This window comes from Gasterosteus aculeatus, chromosome 20, assembly GCF_964276395.1.
Source record: "Gasterosteus aculeatus chromosome 20, fGasAcu3.hap1.1, whole genome shotgun sequence".
NCBI lineage: Eukaryota > Metazoa > Chordata > Actinopteri > Perciformes > Gasterosteidae > Gasterosteus > Gasterosteus aculeatus.
The window spans coordinates 6,410,238-6,429,445 of NC_135707.1; the positions used below are offsets into that span (position 1 = coordinate 6,410,238).

Consider the following 19,208-nt stretch of genomic DNA (forward strand, 5'->3'; position numbering starts at 1 on the left):
ATAAAAGTCTTTATCAACCGCTTATTTAAAATATCACGGGCAAAATCTGCTTTTGAGGCTATGATGTATTTTTTATTTTTGCGTTTGGTTACCTGTACAAATAGAGAGGCGAAACGTTTTTTCTCATTTCTCCACATTTATCGTGGATAGCAGACCAACTCAGAGAATATCAGAATATAAGCCTTTAAAATGTCATTCATGAGCCAACCTGCTTCTATTTTGGGATGTTTTTAGAGGGTTAAGGAAGTAGGTTTTCCAAATGAAAACCCTTCAACATCTCCCTTGTTGGCTAACTTTAAATCACATATATCTGCCAATTTTTCTTATCGGCTCAGCAGCATTCTCTGCAGTCCAATAGTTGGTTTCGACTCAATTTATGTTCTCTTCTACTGGACCGGTATAGTTTCAATTCCCTATTGGTTCATTAGCACCCCCACGTGGAAAAATATATGAAGTGGAAAACTGTCAGCGAAAGAAAAGTCTAAATATATTAAGTGAAAATATGTCGTGAAAACAAAGTCAAAACATGTTTGGTCAAAAAACGTCATGGAAAAGGAATAAAAAAAAGTAGAAATATATTAGGTAGAAATGGTGATGGAGAAAACAAGTAAAAATATATTGGAAAAAATCTCAAAACATGTAATTAAAAAAATTGTGGTCAGAAATATCATGGGTAATATGTCAAAAAATGACATGACATTTTTTTCTAAATACTACTATAATTGTCGTGGAAATAAAGTCTTAATGTTTTCGGTCAAAAATGTGATGGAAAAAAATGTAAAAAATTATGATAATTATAATAATCCTCATTAAAAAATATCAATATACATTTGGTCAAAAATATGATCTAAAAAAGGTCAAAACATAGGTAAAAAAATGTAAAGTAATGAATATGTCGGGGCTCTGGCCCTATAGTACACAAATCAAACATTAATCAAGGTGAAAACAGACTTCCTCCAGTTGCTGTTGTTTTCATTTTATTTATGTTTGCATGGAACTGAAGACAGATGAATTTGCTTGAGGCGTGAAAGACTTGTTTAAAATAAAAGAGCAAACAGACATCATTGCAGAAAAACGTTTGTCATTAAGTAAACATCCCAAAACCCTGATGTGAATTATTGTGTCAATCATATTGCATATTTAAAAAAAATATCTTCACATCGATCATTACAATTACCAGGTATAAGACGGACACATTTCCTTCACAACACACTTCGACAAAAGATTAGGTAACACATATCTACATAAAGAAATTAAATAAAATATATACCCCCCTCCTCCCCCACCCCGCGCCCCCCTCCCTCCATGAGGCTTTCAAAGAAAGGAACTGGTTATTGATTTTGAGCATACAGGCAGTTTAAGAAGTCTGGGCAGCATTTTCATCATTAAGTCAACAGCACATTGTCATGGTGATGCTATATGTGAGTCATAACAGCTTTGTTTACATGGAGAAAAAAAGTTTCTGCTGATTTAAGTGTTCAAATGACATTCAGAACCTCAGGTACTGAGCGCTCTGCATCACATGCTCAGCTTTGTCTGCACTAGAGACGCTCCATTTTAATACTCAGAACATAACAAGACAAAGTCAATCCCTCCAAACATTTTATGTCAATATTTTTAAGAATGGGAAACTTTTGCCTGTTACAAAAGTAACTGTTATGTGACAACAAAAAGAAAGAGCGATGCTTCCCATGACACAGCATTGTGGGTTTATAATGTTACATATTTGTTTGGCAGAGCTATTTATTTGGGTTCATATGAGCAGATTAAATTGAAATACTCCTATTTTCATTATTGCCTATGAACCGTCTAGCAGTTTACGGGCTTCCCACAGTGCTGTCTGCTGTGTTTTGTACTCGAGCTGATTGTAAAAATCGAATTGGAAACGGCTCACAGAGACGCGCTGCTGCTTCAATTAACTTAATCCATCATTTGAGCGTGAGAGTGCACACATGACATAGATTAATAAAACCAGTCGGAGCATGTGTATCAAATACTATATCAAATACTTCCAATGTCCAAGAAGAGCTCGTTGCACATCTCTTGTTAAAACTGACTTCCAACTCGAGCCTATAACCCATAAGCATACAGCATGACATCAACTCTGAAATCAGCGGACTAGTTGCAGACTGGATGTTCAACAAACTGCAGCAGGTGGAGAGTAACACTATAGCCATACTTACAGTATATTTTCACTGCAAATCACTAAAAATACCAATCAATCATTACCTGTTGTCTTATTCAAAACGCCGGACCGTGTTAGTCAGCTACGGATGCAGAGGTTCGGTTGGTTAATTTTCAGCAGGGAAACAGTTACGTTTGAAGGGACCTTTGAAGAAGTGATGCAAGGTGGGTGGAAGAATCACGTTGGAGGCTTGAGACTTTACTCACTCCACTGACTCACTGGCATAAAGGTCGGGTGTTTGTAAAATGTATAATGCCACACTGGATGAGCTTTGTATAGTCTGAATAAATACAGGTTTGTAAACTAAGTGCATGGAGTTTTAAATACAGCATGTATCGGAATAACAAAAAGGGTGGCATTGGTTGCATTGTGGGTAATGTAGCATTCAGTTCCTTTGAGACTTGAGCCATACTATGCAGGTCAAGTCAAGTATCTTTAGTGTCTCTACAGAGTCACGTAATTCAATGGACGGGCATTATTGAGGGTTTCCTAGAAAAAGGAGCTGACGAACTTCCGATCAACCGCAATTCCAGTAAATAAGAAGTTCTCTGTCTTTGTGTAAATGCAACTAGTTAGAGGTTGTTACCATTCACTAAACTCATTAAGAGTCAAAACCCTTTGTTTGATGTGACAAGCTTACACTATTATCCATAATTTAATATACATATGTGTGCCGGCAGGCACAAGTCATGCAGGGTATTTACTGTACATACTGGCATTCATTCTATATCAATATACAACTTATTAATATATATTATTGACACCATCATTATCAAGTTAGACCTTTAGTACGCGCCGTTGTTGTTCCATGAGGATCAGTGATCAGTGTCGCTTCTTGAACACAAACACACGCACTTATACACACACACACACATTGTCAAAAGGAGATATACTTTGTGCTTTCAGGTCTGTGTTTCTTTTAAAGGACAAATGGTGGAAGATGACTGAAGATGGACATTTTGCATTTGCAACAGTACAGGAAAATTCCCCCCAAAATCGCAATAAATTCCTTAGACAACGGGATAAGTATTTTGAAAAGGCCGTGGCATTTTTGCACTATATCAACTTAAAAATTATGGTGACACTTTTTCATTTATCATGAGCCGCCTTAAAAAAAAAAAGAGAAAAGTTTATGTGGCGACAGGATGCTTGGATGAGTTTCCATCTGGAATGCAATTAACCAAAAGCAGAGCGATAAGCGAGATTTTCTCTCTGCTGATACACGCGAATATAAGAAAACAAAAGGCGCAGGTCCTCCTTGCCCTGATGCTTCGACCGGCAGCAGACACAGTGACAGAGACGGATTGGAGAGCAATTAGCGAGACAGATGTGCGCGCCCACTTTTCTGTTGTTTGATCACTTGGCAGAACATGTGGAAAGCAACAGAAAGCACGCTCGCTGGTTAGCGCTGCATGTTTTAGAGCCCATATACTGCAATAGAGGCCAGACATTTTAGTTCTTTGAAGTCGTCCCATGGGTCACTCCCTGACCCCCCCCCCCCAAAAAAAGTACCAGTTTTCCAGAAAATGATGGCGTGTGAAGGGGCGCCCAAAGGAGGAGGCGCGCAGCAGGTAAGGGGAGTAGTGGCATCAGAGTGGTACATTATATGTGACCAATCTGATGGGATGAATCCAGTGGAGGTTGGGGGGGGTTTACAGTGTGTGTGAGGGGGTGGGGGGGGGGGTAAAGGAGGCAAAACATCTGCTGGGGCTGCCACTGTATCTCGCGTAGCCGAGGGATCAGGGAAGGATTGCTATTCATTTGGCTTTGATTTCCGAGTAGTTGCCGCCGTCGTCCCCCCTCCCCGAGGCCCCGTCCCTGGGCCGAGCCCCGATGAACTCCAGAGCAGCGTAGTTCAGCTCTTGCCTCTCCAGTCCTGCCATAGAGCCCACAGGTTGATAATCCCCGTCTTCTCCCTGCGGGGCAGAAGCACCAATCAGCGGCACACATCACTGGCAAGCCGCGCGGACGACGTAGAGAAAAGAGGTTATTGGTTACTGGTCAACAACGGAAAGGGAGACTGAGATGTTTCTTGTTAGCCGGGGCGATTTAGGTTAGCGATGAGGCGGCCATGCGGAAGGCAGATCGTGGGGGGAAACAAACAGCAGTGTACAGAACACAGAAGCTGATATGCGAGGGCATGCATCTGTCGCTGAGGCTTGTGTCTTTTAATGGGGGTTTGTTTAGGAACCTTACCGTAGTCTCCTCTAGAATGGAGTTAAACTTTGAGCCCAACAGCTCTGTCTTAAGCTGTGCAAGAGTTAGGGGAGAGAAAAAGACAGAAAACGCAGAGAAGCGATGAAAGCAAGAGAAAACAGTGTCTGGAAGGGTCATGGTGGGAGCTACTGGAGTGCTAGTGGGAAAGACTCCTTCCATCGCCTCATTTTCAGAGGTCAAAACGGGGTCTCAGAGTTTACAAGCTGTTGCATTACACAGAATCTGAGGATGGTCACCAACCCACCCTCCATCATAAATCACGATCATTGACATCAGCATGTCTCACCACTTTCTTCCTCAGATTTTGTTTGTCCTTCTTGACTGCGCTGTAGTACAAAGCTGGGTTCTCCAGGACCACGTCCTGCCTAGGGTTGCCATTCTCTCTGGGGGGGACGGAGTCACACGATCAGACTCGGCCTCGACTGCCACTAATGCAGGGCGACACGCCAAGCCTGGGCATCCATTGTAAAACTACAAGCTCTCTGAGGTGATGCTGGAGGCCAAATGTGGTTGTGAGTGACGTGGTTATTTTATGGGTTTAGTCGCTGAGCTCACACCCAGTTCCAGGGCGATTTGTTTAGAGAAAGCGTGCGAATTTCCGGGTCCAAATATGCCTCAAGGCAAAAATGAAAAACAACTTGGTTAAGAGGGCCACCTGGGTTTTATTTAGCTTAGCGGGTCAAGGATACAGAAGCAGTGTCAGAGCAGGGAATCTGGCCTGCAAAATATAAGGTTAGTCCAGCCTGCTAACCCACTTCACAGGGCAGCCAATGTGGATCGTCAAGGATTCCAATAGGAAACTCGTCTGGGCAAAGAAACTGCTAAATGGCTCCGGAGAAATGTTTCTCACGTCCACATGAATCCGACATTCACTCGTATTCAATGTGCGTCCATGGGTTTTAGAATGGATGACTAGGCTTAAGTGTTTCCTTGGATTTCCGAAAATATTTAGTGAGGTAAATGACTACTTCGACATTAGTTGGTCGTTCATACTCACTTTTTGTTGTTGTGGCCGACGTATCTCACCGCTGCGATGATGAAGGCTATGACCGCCACCCCTCCGATGGTGCCGACTATAACCGCCATCATGTACTTTTCTGAAAACAAAAAGTTTAAAAATGGCGGAAACTGCACAATATTTTTTCTTATTTTAAAAATCCACATTTTCAGCAGGTTTCAGACTAACCCCCCAGCAGCAACATTAAACGATTGAACATTGAAAATGGATCACAATGAATTAACATTTATCAGCTTTTAGCTAAAAGGACAATACTTGTTAAAACGATTAATTTACTATTGGTTTAGATATTCTGAATGCTATTAGTGAAGAAGAGGTGCAGGAAAGAAAGGAAAAATTAGGTTCGTCCCGGACTCACTCTCCTGCTGCAGCTCCAGGAGCACGCTCTCCCTCCCGTACGTGTTGAAGATGCTGCAGTGGACGTTGACGGCGGGGCCCCCGTTGTCCACGCGCTCGCCTTTCTCCCGCAGCTTGATCATGCCCGTGGAGGTGTGGCCGTCCGTGTGCGTGTAGAAGTTGTACCGGCCGTCCGTTTCGTTAATGGTGACGTTCAGGTCGGGCAGGTAGAACTCGATGGTGGGCTCTGGGTTTCCCATGGCCATGCACACGCACTGGACGCCCTCCCTGACCACGGTGCACTTTGACTCCTCCAGAAGCACCGGGGCGTCTGTCAAACCAGGCGGCAGGGATAAGAGCTACGATAACATCAATGAAGCTGAAAACATACGAGTACGAGTGTTCTTCATGAAGAACACAGCTGTGGTGGGCCTGATAGTTGACTCGGGGAAGAAGCACTAAAGGAACGACCCACCACAATGCTGAGGAATTTCTACTCCAGCTCCCCTGAGTGTTTCCTGACCAATTCCTGGGACAGACCGCGATCCCAAGCAACACGTTGTTAGCTCTGCCTCTCCTACCTCAGAGATGTTTATACCAGGCCCTGAGAGAATATGACTATATACCATTGACGATCCCTGTGATCGATGACTGCCTTTTTTATCTCTGTGGAGACGAGGAAAAAAATACCAGCTCCACCAGGCTGAGGAAGCGCTTCCACCCTGAGGCCCTATGCCATCCGAAATGAGGTCACCTGCTACGGATCGTTACCCCCTCTGCTTAGTTCTTAACACTCACACTCAACGGTGATGTTGAAGGAGCTGCTGGCTCTCCCGTGCTCGTTCTCGGCCAGGCAGCGGTACTGCCCGTCCCCCTGCGGCGTGATCTCCACCACCTGCAGCACCGACAGCTCGTCGGCGGTGATGGTGCCGACCAGCTCGCCGTCCTTGAGCCAGGTGAGCGTTGGGGCAGGGCTCCCCTGGGTGCTGCAGTGCAGAGTCAGCGAGGATCCCTCCTGCACCGTCATGGAGTCGTTCACCACGGGCTCGCGGGGAGGGTCTGTAAAAAAAATAGATAGATAGAGCTCCTGTCCTTTGCCCAGATGCAAGCTGTAAACTGACATATGCCGACATATGGTACGTTTTTGCTACTCAAAACGTTTTCACTTGACAATTCCTTCCTGTTATATATAAATACAAGATTAAAGCCAGTGGCACCATCCAACTCATTATATATCATTTCCTCCTTCCCCACTACACATTAATATCATGGAAGTAAGACGCAGAGACTCACACTTGACAGCCAGGTACAGGGAAGTGTTCATGACCCCGTAGCCGTTGTCCCCGATGCAGGTGTAGATTCCCTCCTGCGCGGGCGTCACGTCGTCCAGGGAGAGGGAGACGTTGGGCGCCGTGTCCCACAGCAGCTCCTGCTCCGCGAACATCCAGGAGATCCTGGACGGAGGGTTACTGTCCACCTCGCAGTGCAGCGTCACAGAGCTGCCCTCCATCACCTCCGAGGACACGTTGACCCACACCGAGCGTGGAGCGTCTGGGACGGACGATGAGTAAGTTAGTGCAACACTGGGGGGGGGGGGGCATTCCTGCTAAGACACGCCATACGCTTGCATAATGTAAAAACACTAAAAAGGAGAGCTTTGAGTTTGACAAACTTCAAAGTCTCTCAACAATGGAATGAACCTACACTTGATGTCGAGAGAGATGAGCCTCTCGTAGACCAACGTGGTGTTGGGGTAGAAGACCCTGCAGCCCAGGAGCTGCCCGTTGTGCATGGGTCTGGGCGTGAAGGAGAGGGTGTTGGAGAGGACCGCCGTGTTGCTCTCCTCCAGGTAGTCGGAGCTGAACTCCGGGTCGGGCAGGTAGTCGGTGTACATCCACTGGATCTCTGGGGTCATGTCGGGGCAGTTGTCTGGAGCGTAGCACGTCAGCTCCAGACTCTCGTCGCTGACGATCTCCTCCGGGACGTCGATGTTGGGTTGGTCTGGGGGTCAGAAAATAACTGTGTAAGGAACCCTCAAAAATTATGACGTTATCATTCTGGGCTTTTTGCATATTCCACTCCGGTCAGTTCCTCACCCAGGACTTTGAGCTCAGAGAAGTCCGGGTACGTGTACATGTTGGCTCCACCGAGGTCGGCGCGGAAGTAGTATCTCCCCGAGTGCTCCGCGCCGATGTTGTTGATGAGCAGAGTGCAGTTCCTCTGCAGCAGGTCGCCCAGCAGCTTGGTGCGGCCCTTGTAGCTCTCGTGCACCACGTCCGTGCGCGTCTTGAAGACGACGGGGGGGAAGAGCTGAGGGTACGGCTGGCCGAAGTACCAGATGCCGTGGGTGCCGCGGTACGGCCTGATGCCGGACGGGTACATGAAGGTGCACGGGATGACCACGCAGGAGTTCGTCATGGCCGAGATGTCCCGAGGAACCCAGACGTTCCACTGGCAGCTGCCATCTGCGAGGGGACCGCAGAACATGTGTGAGGTCGCTGCGTGCACCGAGGCAGGTGGGAGTTAGAGATGTGGATTTCTTTTCTTTTTTTTTACCGTTGATGATTAACAGCAGTGGAAAGAGAAGCTCTAAACACCACATGGTCTCTGCTCAGCGTTGGACCATAGACTTCTGGAACACAAAAGGTCCTGTCAGTCACAGCGCATCATCATCATCATCGAGAGAGAGAAAAGAAGAAGAAGAGGAAAAACTGAAATGTGTTGTTTACAGCATTGGTGCTGCTGCGTGACTCATATATACAAAATGTTCCATGCTACCAGATATACACCAAGAAGCTTTCAGAATAAACATTTTTTAAAGGACTTTTGAAAACGTGAAGAAAAACATTTGAGTGTGGATTTGAAGAGTTTGGCTGAGCTGTTTTGTTTGTGAACCCCACCAAAATTAGAGTGAGTCAGTTTTTGCAATTTGATCCACCTACTTAATTAAAATCAACAAAACAATAGTATATAGATTTTCTTTTCTATCCTGTATTGTGTTAAAAACCGAACGGCATGTGGACCACCTGCCCAAATACCTGGATTATCTGACACAAATATCGAATATTTCAATACAAAATTACCAAAAGAACACAAGAGACACCCGTTCCATTATAAAACATGTGAATTTTTTTTTAGATATATTGCAGTATCCGCAGCTGCTTATGTTTAGTTGGTTTGTGAATTAAAATGTCTGTGGTAATTTTTGTCAATTTGCTCTTTCAGTAGGAGTTTATGTAACTTAACTATTCAAATGTTTACAAAGAGCTCTAACTCCAGCTATTCACATTTTATTTCAGCTATAGAAAAACTTGAATGTGAAAGAAAATTCTGGTTTGGTCCACCGGGTTAAGGAGACTGCGTGAAGACTTTAAAGAAAACAGCTTTTCTTTTAAATAAAAGGAACGTAGGTGGAAGAAATGTTTTTGATTTGAAGAAGAAGTGATTTTTTTTTTTTTTTTTACCTTGAAATGCTGATGATGAAAACAGACGGCAGCTCTGCAGGACTCCAGTAGAGGGCGCTCACTCACACCCAGACAGCTCCACAGGCCTCTTCTCTGCAAGAACCACGAAAGAAACAAGAAAGAAAAGTGCCATCGGCGTCATCATCACTCTATGACATCACCCACAGCCCCCCCCCCCCCCCCCCACGGAGCTGTGGTAAGTGACACCTGCCTCGCCCCCCCTCGATGGAGTCACTCCTCCCGGCCGGCACACGTCAGCCCGATGAATGACACACACTGTGCCAACCCAGCTGTCATGGATCACCAGGACTGACTACGGGGGTGTCGAGGGGGTGACTTTTTTTTTTGCACTGTATTTATCTAAAATTTTCCCCGGCAGAAGCACATAAATCATTTAGGGAAAATTATGATAATAATAATAATGAACTTTATTTATAGAGCACTTTTTAAGATTTGTAAGTGCTTCACAAAAGGCAGCAAAATAACACATTCATAAATCATCAGCTTAGCAAACAGACAATCAATGAATATTTTTTCCATATTACATGAGGAGAAACATGAGATAGAAGAGAAGATATTGGAACTTAAAGGCACAGCGTAGTACATAAGCACGAATGGAAAATAATATTTAAGAGAGACTGTCCACCCGAACTCCAGAGCTCCACGGCCCTGTAGTTGCTCTCGGGCCTCTGGACCCGACAAAAGATCTCCTCTAGCGGATTTCAAAGTATGTGCAGCATGCAGAGGTTTTTTAATGGCTTGGGGAGAAATTTAAAATGTATGTTAATCTATTCTGAAACATGCCGGGTATCAGTGGCAGCGGAGTTCTGTACTGCCTGGATTCCAGCAACAGATAGTTGGTTCAGGCCAGTAAAGAGGACGTTCTTTACTTCTAGACTTTTTATATTCATTTGTTTATGCACTTTACCACTTGTATGCACATAATAGTTCTGGGTTCAGCTTTTTTGCCCTTGTTTCTTTTTGGTTTCTTTTTACTTCTGTGTCTAATTTCTATCTTGATTGGCTAATTTAAGAACATGAAGACCACAAACACTAACAACATGTACTTTATTACAGTACAATGACTTTGATCACACAGCGAACGGTGGGATTCAAGGACGAATTATTGAACCCAATGAGCCCTAAAACATATCAATGCTTATTGAGTTCCAATCAAATGGAAAACCAACATGATGCCACGTTTAAACTACCTATTATAAAATAAACAATGTGGTCCCTCTGACTCATGAGTATTCTCACTTGATGAAAATACTCTATTCACGTCATCACTCTCTCCAACAGAAATGATTCTTTAAATGCTCTGTCAATAAATGTATTTACCAGGAGGACTGTTGAGTGTGGAACAACTAGATGCAGAAGTAGAAGCCGATAATTCCGCCTCTTGCTGCGGCAGCCGGGGTGTGCAGATGGCGGGTCGAAGTGGATTGTGTACGAGAGCTTCTCGATTAACACATCCCAACTTCCCCCGGAGAATCCAGAGCCAATATTAGCCTCGTCGGTTGGAGGGGAGTGAAAAACGCTGTTATTTTATGTTGGATTTGTCCTGCTGCTCACCGTCCACCATCCAGTCACAAATGCACAGAATGTTTTCACTGGGATTTTCCTTGGAAAATTGCCACTCTTCTTTTAGTTTTTAAGAAGAATATTTAGCATTAATTTCTAAGTTGATGCAGTGAAATCCAAAGTAACATAATCCATTTGTAAGCTTTTTGACCCCTTATTTTAGCTCTGTTTTGGTCTCCACCATCTACTGATGGCTTTATTAAGCAGATGACTGACTCTCTACGTTCAAATCTTACCACGTGAAATAAATAATTGATCATCACCACTTTGAGACGTCTCACTAGAGTGACGCAACTGTTCCGCCGTAACTCCAATGTGGCTCCACCACCCGCACGGCAACAAAAGGCCAAGAGACAGGCGAGTGTCACCGGGAGCGGAGTGGCCGAGCCGCCAGGCCGCCGCTCGCCCCCAACCACAACAACAACGGCCTCATTGATGGGATGGGCAAACGGCTGGCACTGAGCACACAGCATACGTGCGCACACAAACCACTCGCCTCAGCACCAGGCTCCTGCTCAACTTCTTGCCCCCCCCCATCCGCCCCGCTGTGTCTGTTCTCCTGAGTCGCTCGTCTTTGCTCCGAATCCTCCACGTCAGATGGGGAAAGAGGGGGTGGGGGGGGGGTGCGGGGGGGGGGGGGGGTTGTCGTGGGCGGCTATGAATATGCGTTCGGGCATTTCTGGAGCCGAACTTTGGCCCACTCTGCATTCCTCCCTTGGTTCCACCGTCTCCCTCATCCGTCCCTCTGAGATCAACGCTTTGATGTCTAATGTCAATGTTGTTGAAAGGCTGCAACGCGGTTATGTGGATTACAGATCTACACTACTTTGATTAGGGTTTGTCAGACATCAGCGTCTTAAAGAGCCTCAATCACACACATCCAACGCAAGACCATTTGAATTCTAGAGAAAGCTTCAGGGCATCATTGATCTTTCAAGCCGTATTAATATTTCCCCTGCGGAGGAATGTCTGTGGGCAGGGATGCACAAGCGTGGATTCACTCCGATGTCCACCTAGTTTACATGACAAAAGTGACAAAGGCAACTTTTCTTTGCCACTCTCATGTTAGGGTGAGTCACTGCGGCCCAAAGCCCTCCAGGCCTGCGGCCAGATGACGGCATGGCCCGAGCGGCCGATGACCTCGAGGGAATCCCGCCGTCAACAAGAGCTGACGGGGAGAGCGCTGCCGCGACGCTCGGGAGCCTCGATCAAACGAATACGCAGCGTGCCACACCGCCCACGCACACACACACACGCAGCGCGAGGCGAGCAAACACACTACGCAGCGTGGGGTGTGCAGATATGTGACCTTCCTCCGCTGAGTGGAAGCTCAGCCTGCTCTATTGTCCTTCTGGGACCGTAGGCATTGTGTGCACATGAAGCGTGCGGCCGAGTGAGGGTCCAGACGAACACACTTATGTCACGTTTGTCTCCGTCAATGAGAAAGAAGCCATGTGGTCAACATTTTCTGCCTTTTTCCAATGTCTAAAGAGCAACGCGATGCGGGGAGAAAAAGCGGCTCCGCTCAATCAGGCCACGACACCTTTTATGAGTCATCTTCCATTATTGAGATGTCTCACGCCAACCAAAGGGCTCGCACAAACAATCGCCTGTGCCAAGAAGAACATTTTCATTGTGAATGTCGTCCGTGGCCCGTGTACAGGAGTTTTGCTCGGGCTCTTGGACACGGGGCGGGTGTGGTGGGGGAGAATGGGAACCTTGTATGCAGAACACTGCCCATTGTGTGAAAGTGGAGGAATTTTTTTCTCCGGAACAGGCCCGCTCACAGCTTGCGTTCTGCTGTTTGCCCGTGACGCGCGTTGGTCCACCGCAAGCTAAGCCCCCCCCCCACACACACACTAAAATACTCAGAGGAGCAGATGGTCTTAAAACATGACCGCTCCCCCTCCCACACACGCCGCCCTGAGAACAGCGCACACTCGCTTCAAACACAACCACGGAGACGTGCCAACGTTCAGTCACACGGTCTGTTGCCGAAGGCACCGCGCAGGGCGCCGGCAGGAGGAAAAGATCCACACTTCAGCTCATCAGATGCAATAAAACCGTTGCCTCTTACAGTAGATGCTTTGAAGTACTCGATGCGTTAAGTATTTATATTTTCTATGCCCACAAAGTAGGTGGTTGTTATCTTATTGAAACGAGGGAGCAGGTGTCATAAACCACCTGGAAGATTACCTTTCTTGGTATTTATTGGCCCGTGCATGTGGCTCTGAGTCTACATTTATTTGTTTGCTTTCCCTTTAATTCTCTGTTGGTTTGGCCGCTCGTATCAGAATGCCTTTTTTCACCTGGCATTCCCGGCCCCGGCGGGCAGATGGTGAGCCACAGGCCTCCTCTCTCGTGAGAGCGCCCTCCCTTCCGCTCTCAACAAACAGAACCGTCACCTGTTCAGCCTCCCATCTCCACTCTCAGAGTGGGACAACAAGAAAAAATTTCCCAAATCTGACAGAAACTGAATGTTGTTTTATATGAAATATTGGCTTAAACTTAAAGCTGTAGTTAAAAGGACAACATTGTCGCAAGTGACATGATGATTCAGTCTGACTGAAGGGGTTGGGACAGTTAGGACAATTAGGCCATAATCGAGAATTAAAATGACTCCACCATCACTGTGATTTTCATAAAAACACTTTCCCTTTCTGAATCTGCATCATTTGTTTTCTCTGTGAACCTTCAATCTGCAAATGGGGTAAAACATACCTTGAACCATATTTCATAATAATGCTTGTTGGTTGGATGCGTCATCAGTGGCTCCAGCGTCACATGTGTGGTTGTGCTAAGATCACAGCAACGACTCATCGCTAATGACACCGGCAACCGAAACGGACCAATTAGGATTGGCCGGGCTTTTTAGGCACGCACACCAAACATATTTTGTTATGCACACATTCACAAAAACACGCAAACACACACACACACACACACACACACGTCGTCACTCATCCAACTCTGGATCTTTTCCCTCATTTATCAGCACGTCTATGAAGAGTCACACAAACAAGGCAACACTCCCCCTGATTGCCGGCGTTTGACCCTCAACAACAAAAATAAACAAATAGTACACAGATAGACGATGATGGATGGAAGTTATCACTCATTATTTCCCAACGCTCGTTAACCCCCACCCACCCCCCCCATTATTTTTGCTTCACGTTCCAAAAGCTCCGGAAAGCATCATGCAGAGTAACGAATCAGAGCTGCTCACCTGTGTAGGTGAGCGTGGGCGACCTACGACCTCCAGTAGCTCCAGCAGCCTTCCCTCTGAGTCTCACGCGCAAAGCCCCCTCGCCAGCCAGACCTCTCGCCACTCTCTGTACCAAGCCCCAACGGTGGGGAGTCAACCCGCCACCAACACCTCCTCCTCCATCATCATCATCATCACCATCACCATCATCACCACCCCCCCGTAGGAAAACCAGTCCTTCAGTGTAGCGGCATTGTTCTGAGGCTTCGCCCTAAGGCTCGGCCATTCATAAATACACGGGGGGGCCACAAAGGGCCACACTGTTACGCCCGCCCCAGCAGATAAGGGAGAGGCTTTGAGCTCTGAGGCCTTTCTATCCCACATGGACAGTCGCTGGACGCTGGATGGAACTGAGCATATTTGGTCATTTCAGACATATGGACACTTTTTTGTTCCGAGGTTTTTGTAACAAAAGACAGGAAGTGAGTTTTAGAGAGGCTGATGACGGGCGCCATTATGAGGGGAAGCATTGAGGACGCCTTTGAGTCTAATCTGTTACTCCTAAAGAAACTTAAGAGTCGAGAGAATCTGAAGAACCATCACATTGAGCGCGACGTAACGGTTCAAGATAAATCGAGTGCCTTCCCACCTTCTGGGCAGCAAAAGGTTTCCAACGATTTCACTCAAAGGAAAAAATCAACTCACAGAAAGTTAATGTTTTGATTTTTAAAACCTCAAACTGCAATTACTACTGTAGCTTGATTTAAAAATCCAAAACGCATTACATAGCATTAATAAGTTTGACAAGAAAAATAACTAACATGATGTAAAAAACGATAGTCGACCAATGGCTGCTAGCTATTCTGCTAGCTAAAAGCTGCCGAGGGACGGGATGCCGTGAAGAATCTATGACCATGTTTCAATAAGCTCCTAATCAGAGGAAACAGGCAATAAAACGTGAGGCATCAGCAGGAAAAAGAGGAGAGCCGGCACTCACTATTACATTGTTATAATACATCATAACGTTGTTAGCTCGCGCAGCTAGCATTTTGTCAAAATGTCTGTTTTCTGATCACTAAAATAATTCTTTGATGTACGCCTACTGATATCTCACAATATAGGCCAGTTGCAGGCACCTTTATAGCATTTCAGCTCTCTACCCAGAAATGCTTCATAAAAGTTACATGACGAACTGAATGGTTGAAAACACATAATTACAATAACTGCGCTGCATTACTGTTCACGTCCCGGTCTCGACTAATACTAACTAATAACTACATTCGCTGGGCTCCAGGATAAAGCCCAGCGAATTATTTGAACTTGATGAGTTCCACCTGGAGACTAATTTAAAGGCCGATTTACGTCTTCACCCCATTGTTGTTTAGTCGTTTTCAGGTGATTGAACATCAACTTCGGGGTAACCGTCCCACTACTAAGCCCATACGTGGCATTAACAGTATTCACACAGTTGCATGGTGCTGTGACCGAGTCATGAAACAACCCCCCCACCCTGTGGACACAGTGGCCATTGTCTCCCGAGGCCTTCTGGGACGGAGCAGCTCAGCTGGAGCCTGACACCGCACAACACTGGGAAGTCCATGCGCACAGATAATTGTCTTTTAATCAAAACAATCCCCTTTTCTCCGGCCTCTTATTGGACCTTTCTGTTGCGGTTTGGAGCTCTTGTGGCTTCATGGAGGGACGATGGGTCCCATACGGGTCCCGATCTGGGAAAGGGTTGCACGATAATACCTTCTTCACATGGTCCTCCTGCTTGTTTCACTGTGGATTTTATGAGATATCCTTTATTTGTTTTAGACCTTTTTCTTTATGGATCCAAGGTAATGTGAGATCTTCTCACAGGCAGTGGTCTTCTGTCTCTCCCTGAGTCCTCTGCCAGAGGAAACAAGGCCAGACAAGTTCTTAGCTTGTTTTAGACCTTTTTCTTTATGGATCCAAGGTAATGTGAGATCTTCTCACAGGCAGTGGTCTTCTGTCTCTCCCCGAGTCCTCTGCCAGAGGAAACAAGGCCAGACAAGTTCTTAGCTCTTTTCGAAAAACAAGTTTATATCAGAAAGTCTTATTCCATGTCCTGTTTTTTTTTTTTGTTCACTCAACGTTTCATATTTTTAATTTGAGTTATTTGAAACACTTTGTATTGATAAGTGCTTTATCTATTTATCTAACGCTTTTTAACTAGTAAACTAATAAATCCTTTAAAAACAATATGCGTCGATATCTCAAACATTAATGAACTCAGTGATCAAGCCTGATTAAATATGTTGATAATACTAATTGTATTATCAACATATTTAATCGTTTAATTGTTGTAATTATATAATCAAACTTCTATCTGGTGCAACTTGATTGGATCCTGAAAAGTAAGGTCACGACAGTTGGGTTTGAAAGTTAAAGGGGAGATGCAAACCTCTTTTAGTTTTGACAAGTTGAGTCATCCGATAGGTGACGCCAGGTCATGTGACTCAGAAGCAGATCTCTGCATAAAGCAGGTGGTGTTCATTCAAAGGGGCACCGCAATCGGCCCTGGTGCCGAAGCATCTCAAACACCGGTCCAGCTGGATTCCAATTAAAACATTATTCTAGGAGGTTAGCATTCGAAGCTTCTTACTTTTACATTCAAACATGCAAAAAAGAAAAAAAACTTTAGATTGAAATGTATATATTTTGAATACCGTCAAGACGATCACAGAACATCATTAGGAAGAGAGAACGTGTTTAGCCATTGCTAGCTGTTGCTAACGTTTCCTCGCACGAGGCGACACCAAATGGATCCGGTTTAGAAGATAGTCACTATCACTAGTAACAGCAATAGTGATGTGGGAGACAACCAGTAAACGCTCCAAAGCTTGTGGCTAACCGGGCAGCAGAGTGGGTGTGCTCTCCTTTTAAAACCCTAAATAAATACCTCCAAAATGCATTGTTGAGAAATGCATTGTTTTTTTCCAGATGACATTGATGGTGTGTGTGTGTGTGTGTGTGTGTGTGTGTGTGTGTGTGTGTGTGTGTGTGTGTGTGTGTGTGTGTGTGTAGCGTAAAACACACGGTAGGATCTGCATGGTGTAAACATACACATGCTTTCACGGTACTATGTAGACATGGAGGCAAGTGGAAGGGGGGGGGGGGGGGGGGGGGTTGCTGGGATTGTGCTGGACAGAGACTGGTGACAGAACAACGCACTGATAATGGGTCCATTGTCCCCCTGTCCACTCCACTGGGCAGCACTGGAGACCTGCCTTTGGAAATGATGCATTCTGTACTTCTACGGCTCCACTGGACGAGCATTTCTGCACCAAGCAAACACTCGAGTTGAGGTTTCCATGGAGAAATAGATGGACAACAAATGACGAGCAGCAGGCTTGAACATTGCTCTGGTTTGGAAGACAATTTGGGTTTTCAATAGAACATAAAGGTCCAAAATTTAAATTCCACACTCAATATTAACATTTAACTGTGGGCATTTCAACGGACAACATTAAACTTGACATGTCTTTACTTACCAGAATTAAATTAATTGTATTGGCTTTTTAGATTAGTGGCTACTGTGTACAACAACAACGAGGGATTATTGACCACAGATTTGATATCGTCACCACGCTGCTGTTTTACTCCCAAAGGTGCAACTAATCCCAAACGTGTCCTACTTGTTCCCATATTGCGCGCCAACTGCCATTTGGGAGTCGCGGGGTGGTTGATACTCAAACCCGATTCCTTTTACTTCATTATATTATAGAAATTGTTCTGAGTCATTTTTGCAGCACTCGTCTCCAAATGTGTCACCGTGAGTCTTAAGTTCTCAGTTTTAACTACAATGACACACAAACATCTGAAGCCAGCAGATTGACATTGCTTCCACTATTACACAAGCTGTGGAGACATACGATATGAAACAGGATAATCAGGTGATCATTTGTCATGTTATTCATTTAGATCATAGTATGAAGTAGCGTCAGATGAACGTCTTATTTCCTCTGTATACTTTTGAGCTGAAATCTATTCAACGATGTAGATATTGTACAAAAATAAAATGATGTGAAGGAGCTAGGAATTTAACCCCACATGTGCACCACACAGCTGTGACATATCTGCCCCTTTAGTGAATTAATATAACGCAGAAGAGAAAAGACAGATAAAAGACTTTTGGCTTAGAGTTCAAACAAAATGCAACATGTTGAAGATTTACGCATTTAAAATAATATAATGAACGATTTAATGATGAGAGAGCAGCAGAGCTCTTACCTTATCAGCTGATCTGAAGCCAGTGAGGCGCTCAGAGAGGAGTCTGTTTCTCTCTTTCTCTCTCTCTCGCTCTCTGCAGATTGGGTCTTTGGCATACAGAACCTGTGATTAAACACGGGGGGGTAGTCGGTGGGGGTCGGGGGGGGGGGGGGGGGGGGGGGGGGGCTTAAAGCTTTTAGATTCACACATTATTACGATCTGGAAAGACGAGGACATCAACAACATCTGGTATCACATATCACCTGAAAATGGACACGTGAGGTGAGCTGGAAAACAGTCACAGGTAATTCCCACTTCCGGGTGATAAGAGAAGAAACTTAAGTTTGTAAATATGTTAATTGACCTTTTATCAGATTCTAAATGTATTTTTGTAATATGTGGTTACTGTAGCAGATACTTTCCTGCTTTGCTAATTATTAATAATTACCGAATATAAAAATGATGGTGTTAAAAGCAATATAATTCACATAACCGTAGGGGGTAACAAACTGAATCAGCTCTAAATTCTGCACTCTTAATATCGTTTTTGTAACATCTGGGTGCATAATGGTTCCCAATGGGGCGCTTTTTTTTAATTACATTTGGTGCCTGATGATTCATAATAGTTTCACACATTTATGCAAGTGGTGTTGGTTAAATATACCATTTCAACAATGATATATTGTAAATGAGGCAGTTCGTATGTCAAATCTTTTTTTAACTCGTCTGATTACTGCAGGAATTACAGTTTGATGTTTGGTTTTGAAAGCTCCCCCTCACATTAGCCTCGGAGAGGACACATTTCGGGTGAAAAAGTGTGTGAAAAAAAGAGAGCGTGAAGTCAGCGGCAGGCTGGAAAGTGTAGGATTCAGCGTTTTCGTAACCTTTAAGTGACCATAAAAGTAAGATCTCATCCTCTGCTGCATTTTGATTGATCCTTTGGCTTTTGTAATCTATCCGACG

General features: G+C 45.0%; 1 protein-coding gene across 6 annotated transcripts; it reads right to left on the reverse strand.

Moving 5' to 3' along the window:
* Positions 1–960: 960 nt before the first annotated feature.
* Positions 961–18,368, reverse strand: mag (myelin associated glycoprotein). 6 transcript variants are annotated; one of them, XM_078094744.1, is made up of 12 exons: positions 18,267–18,368; positions 9,221–9,313; positions 8,313–8,388; positions 7,853–8,221; positions 7,461–7,757; positions 7,050–7,307; positions 6,555–6,815; positions 5,779–6,087; positions 5,400–5,499; positions 4,689–4,785; positions 4,382–4,435; positions 3,807–4,101 (listed from the first exon to the last, which is right to left on the reverse strand). In XM_078094744.1, the coding sequence occupies exons 3-12, from the start codon at positions 8,356–8,358 to the stop codon at positions 3,943–3,945; spliced, it is 1,950 nt and encodes a 649-aa protein (XP_077950870.1). In that variant the 5' UTR covers positions 8,359–8,388; positions 9,221–9,313; positions 18,267–18,368; the 3' UTR covers positions 3,807–3,942. The 6 variants fall into 6 exon arrangements, with proteins under 6 accessions (XP_040021291.1, XP_077950872.1, XP_077950873.1 ...); XM_040165356.2 differs by lacking the exon at positions 18,267–18,368 and adding an exon at positions 14,031–14,172; XM_078094745.1 differs by lacking the exon at positions 18,267–18,368 and adding an exon at positions 10,562–10,746.
* Positions 18,369–19,208: the final 840 nt, after the last annotated feature.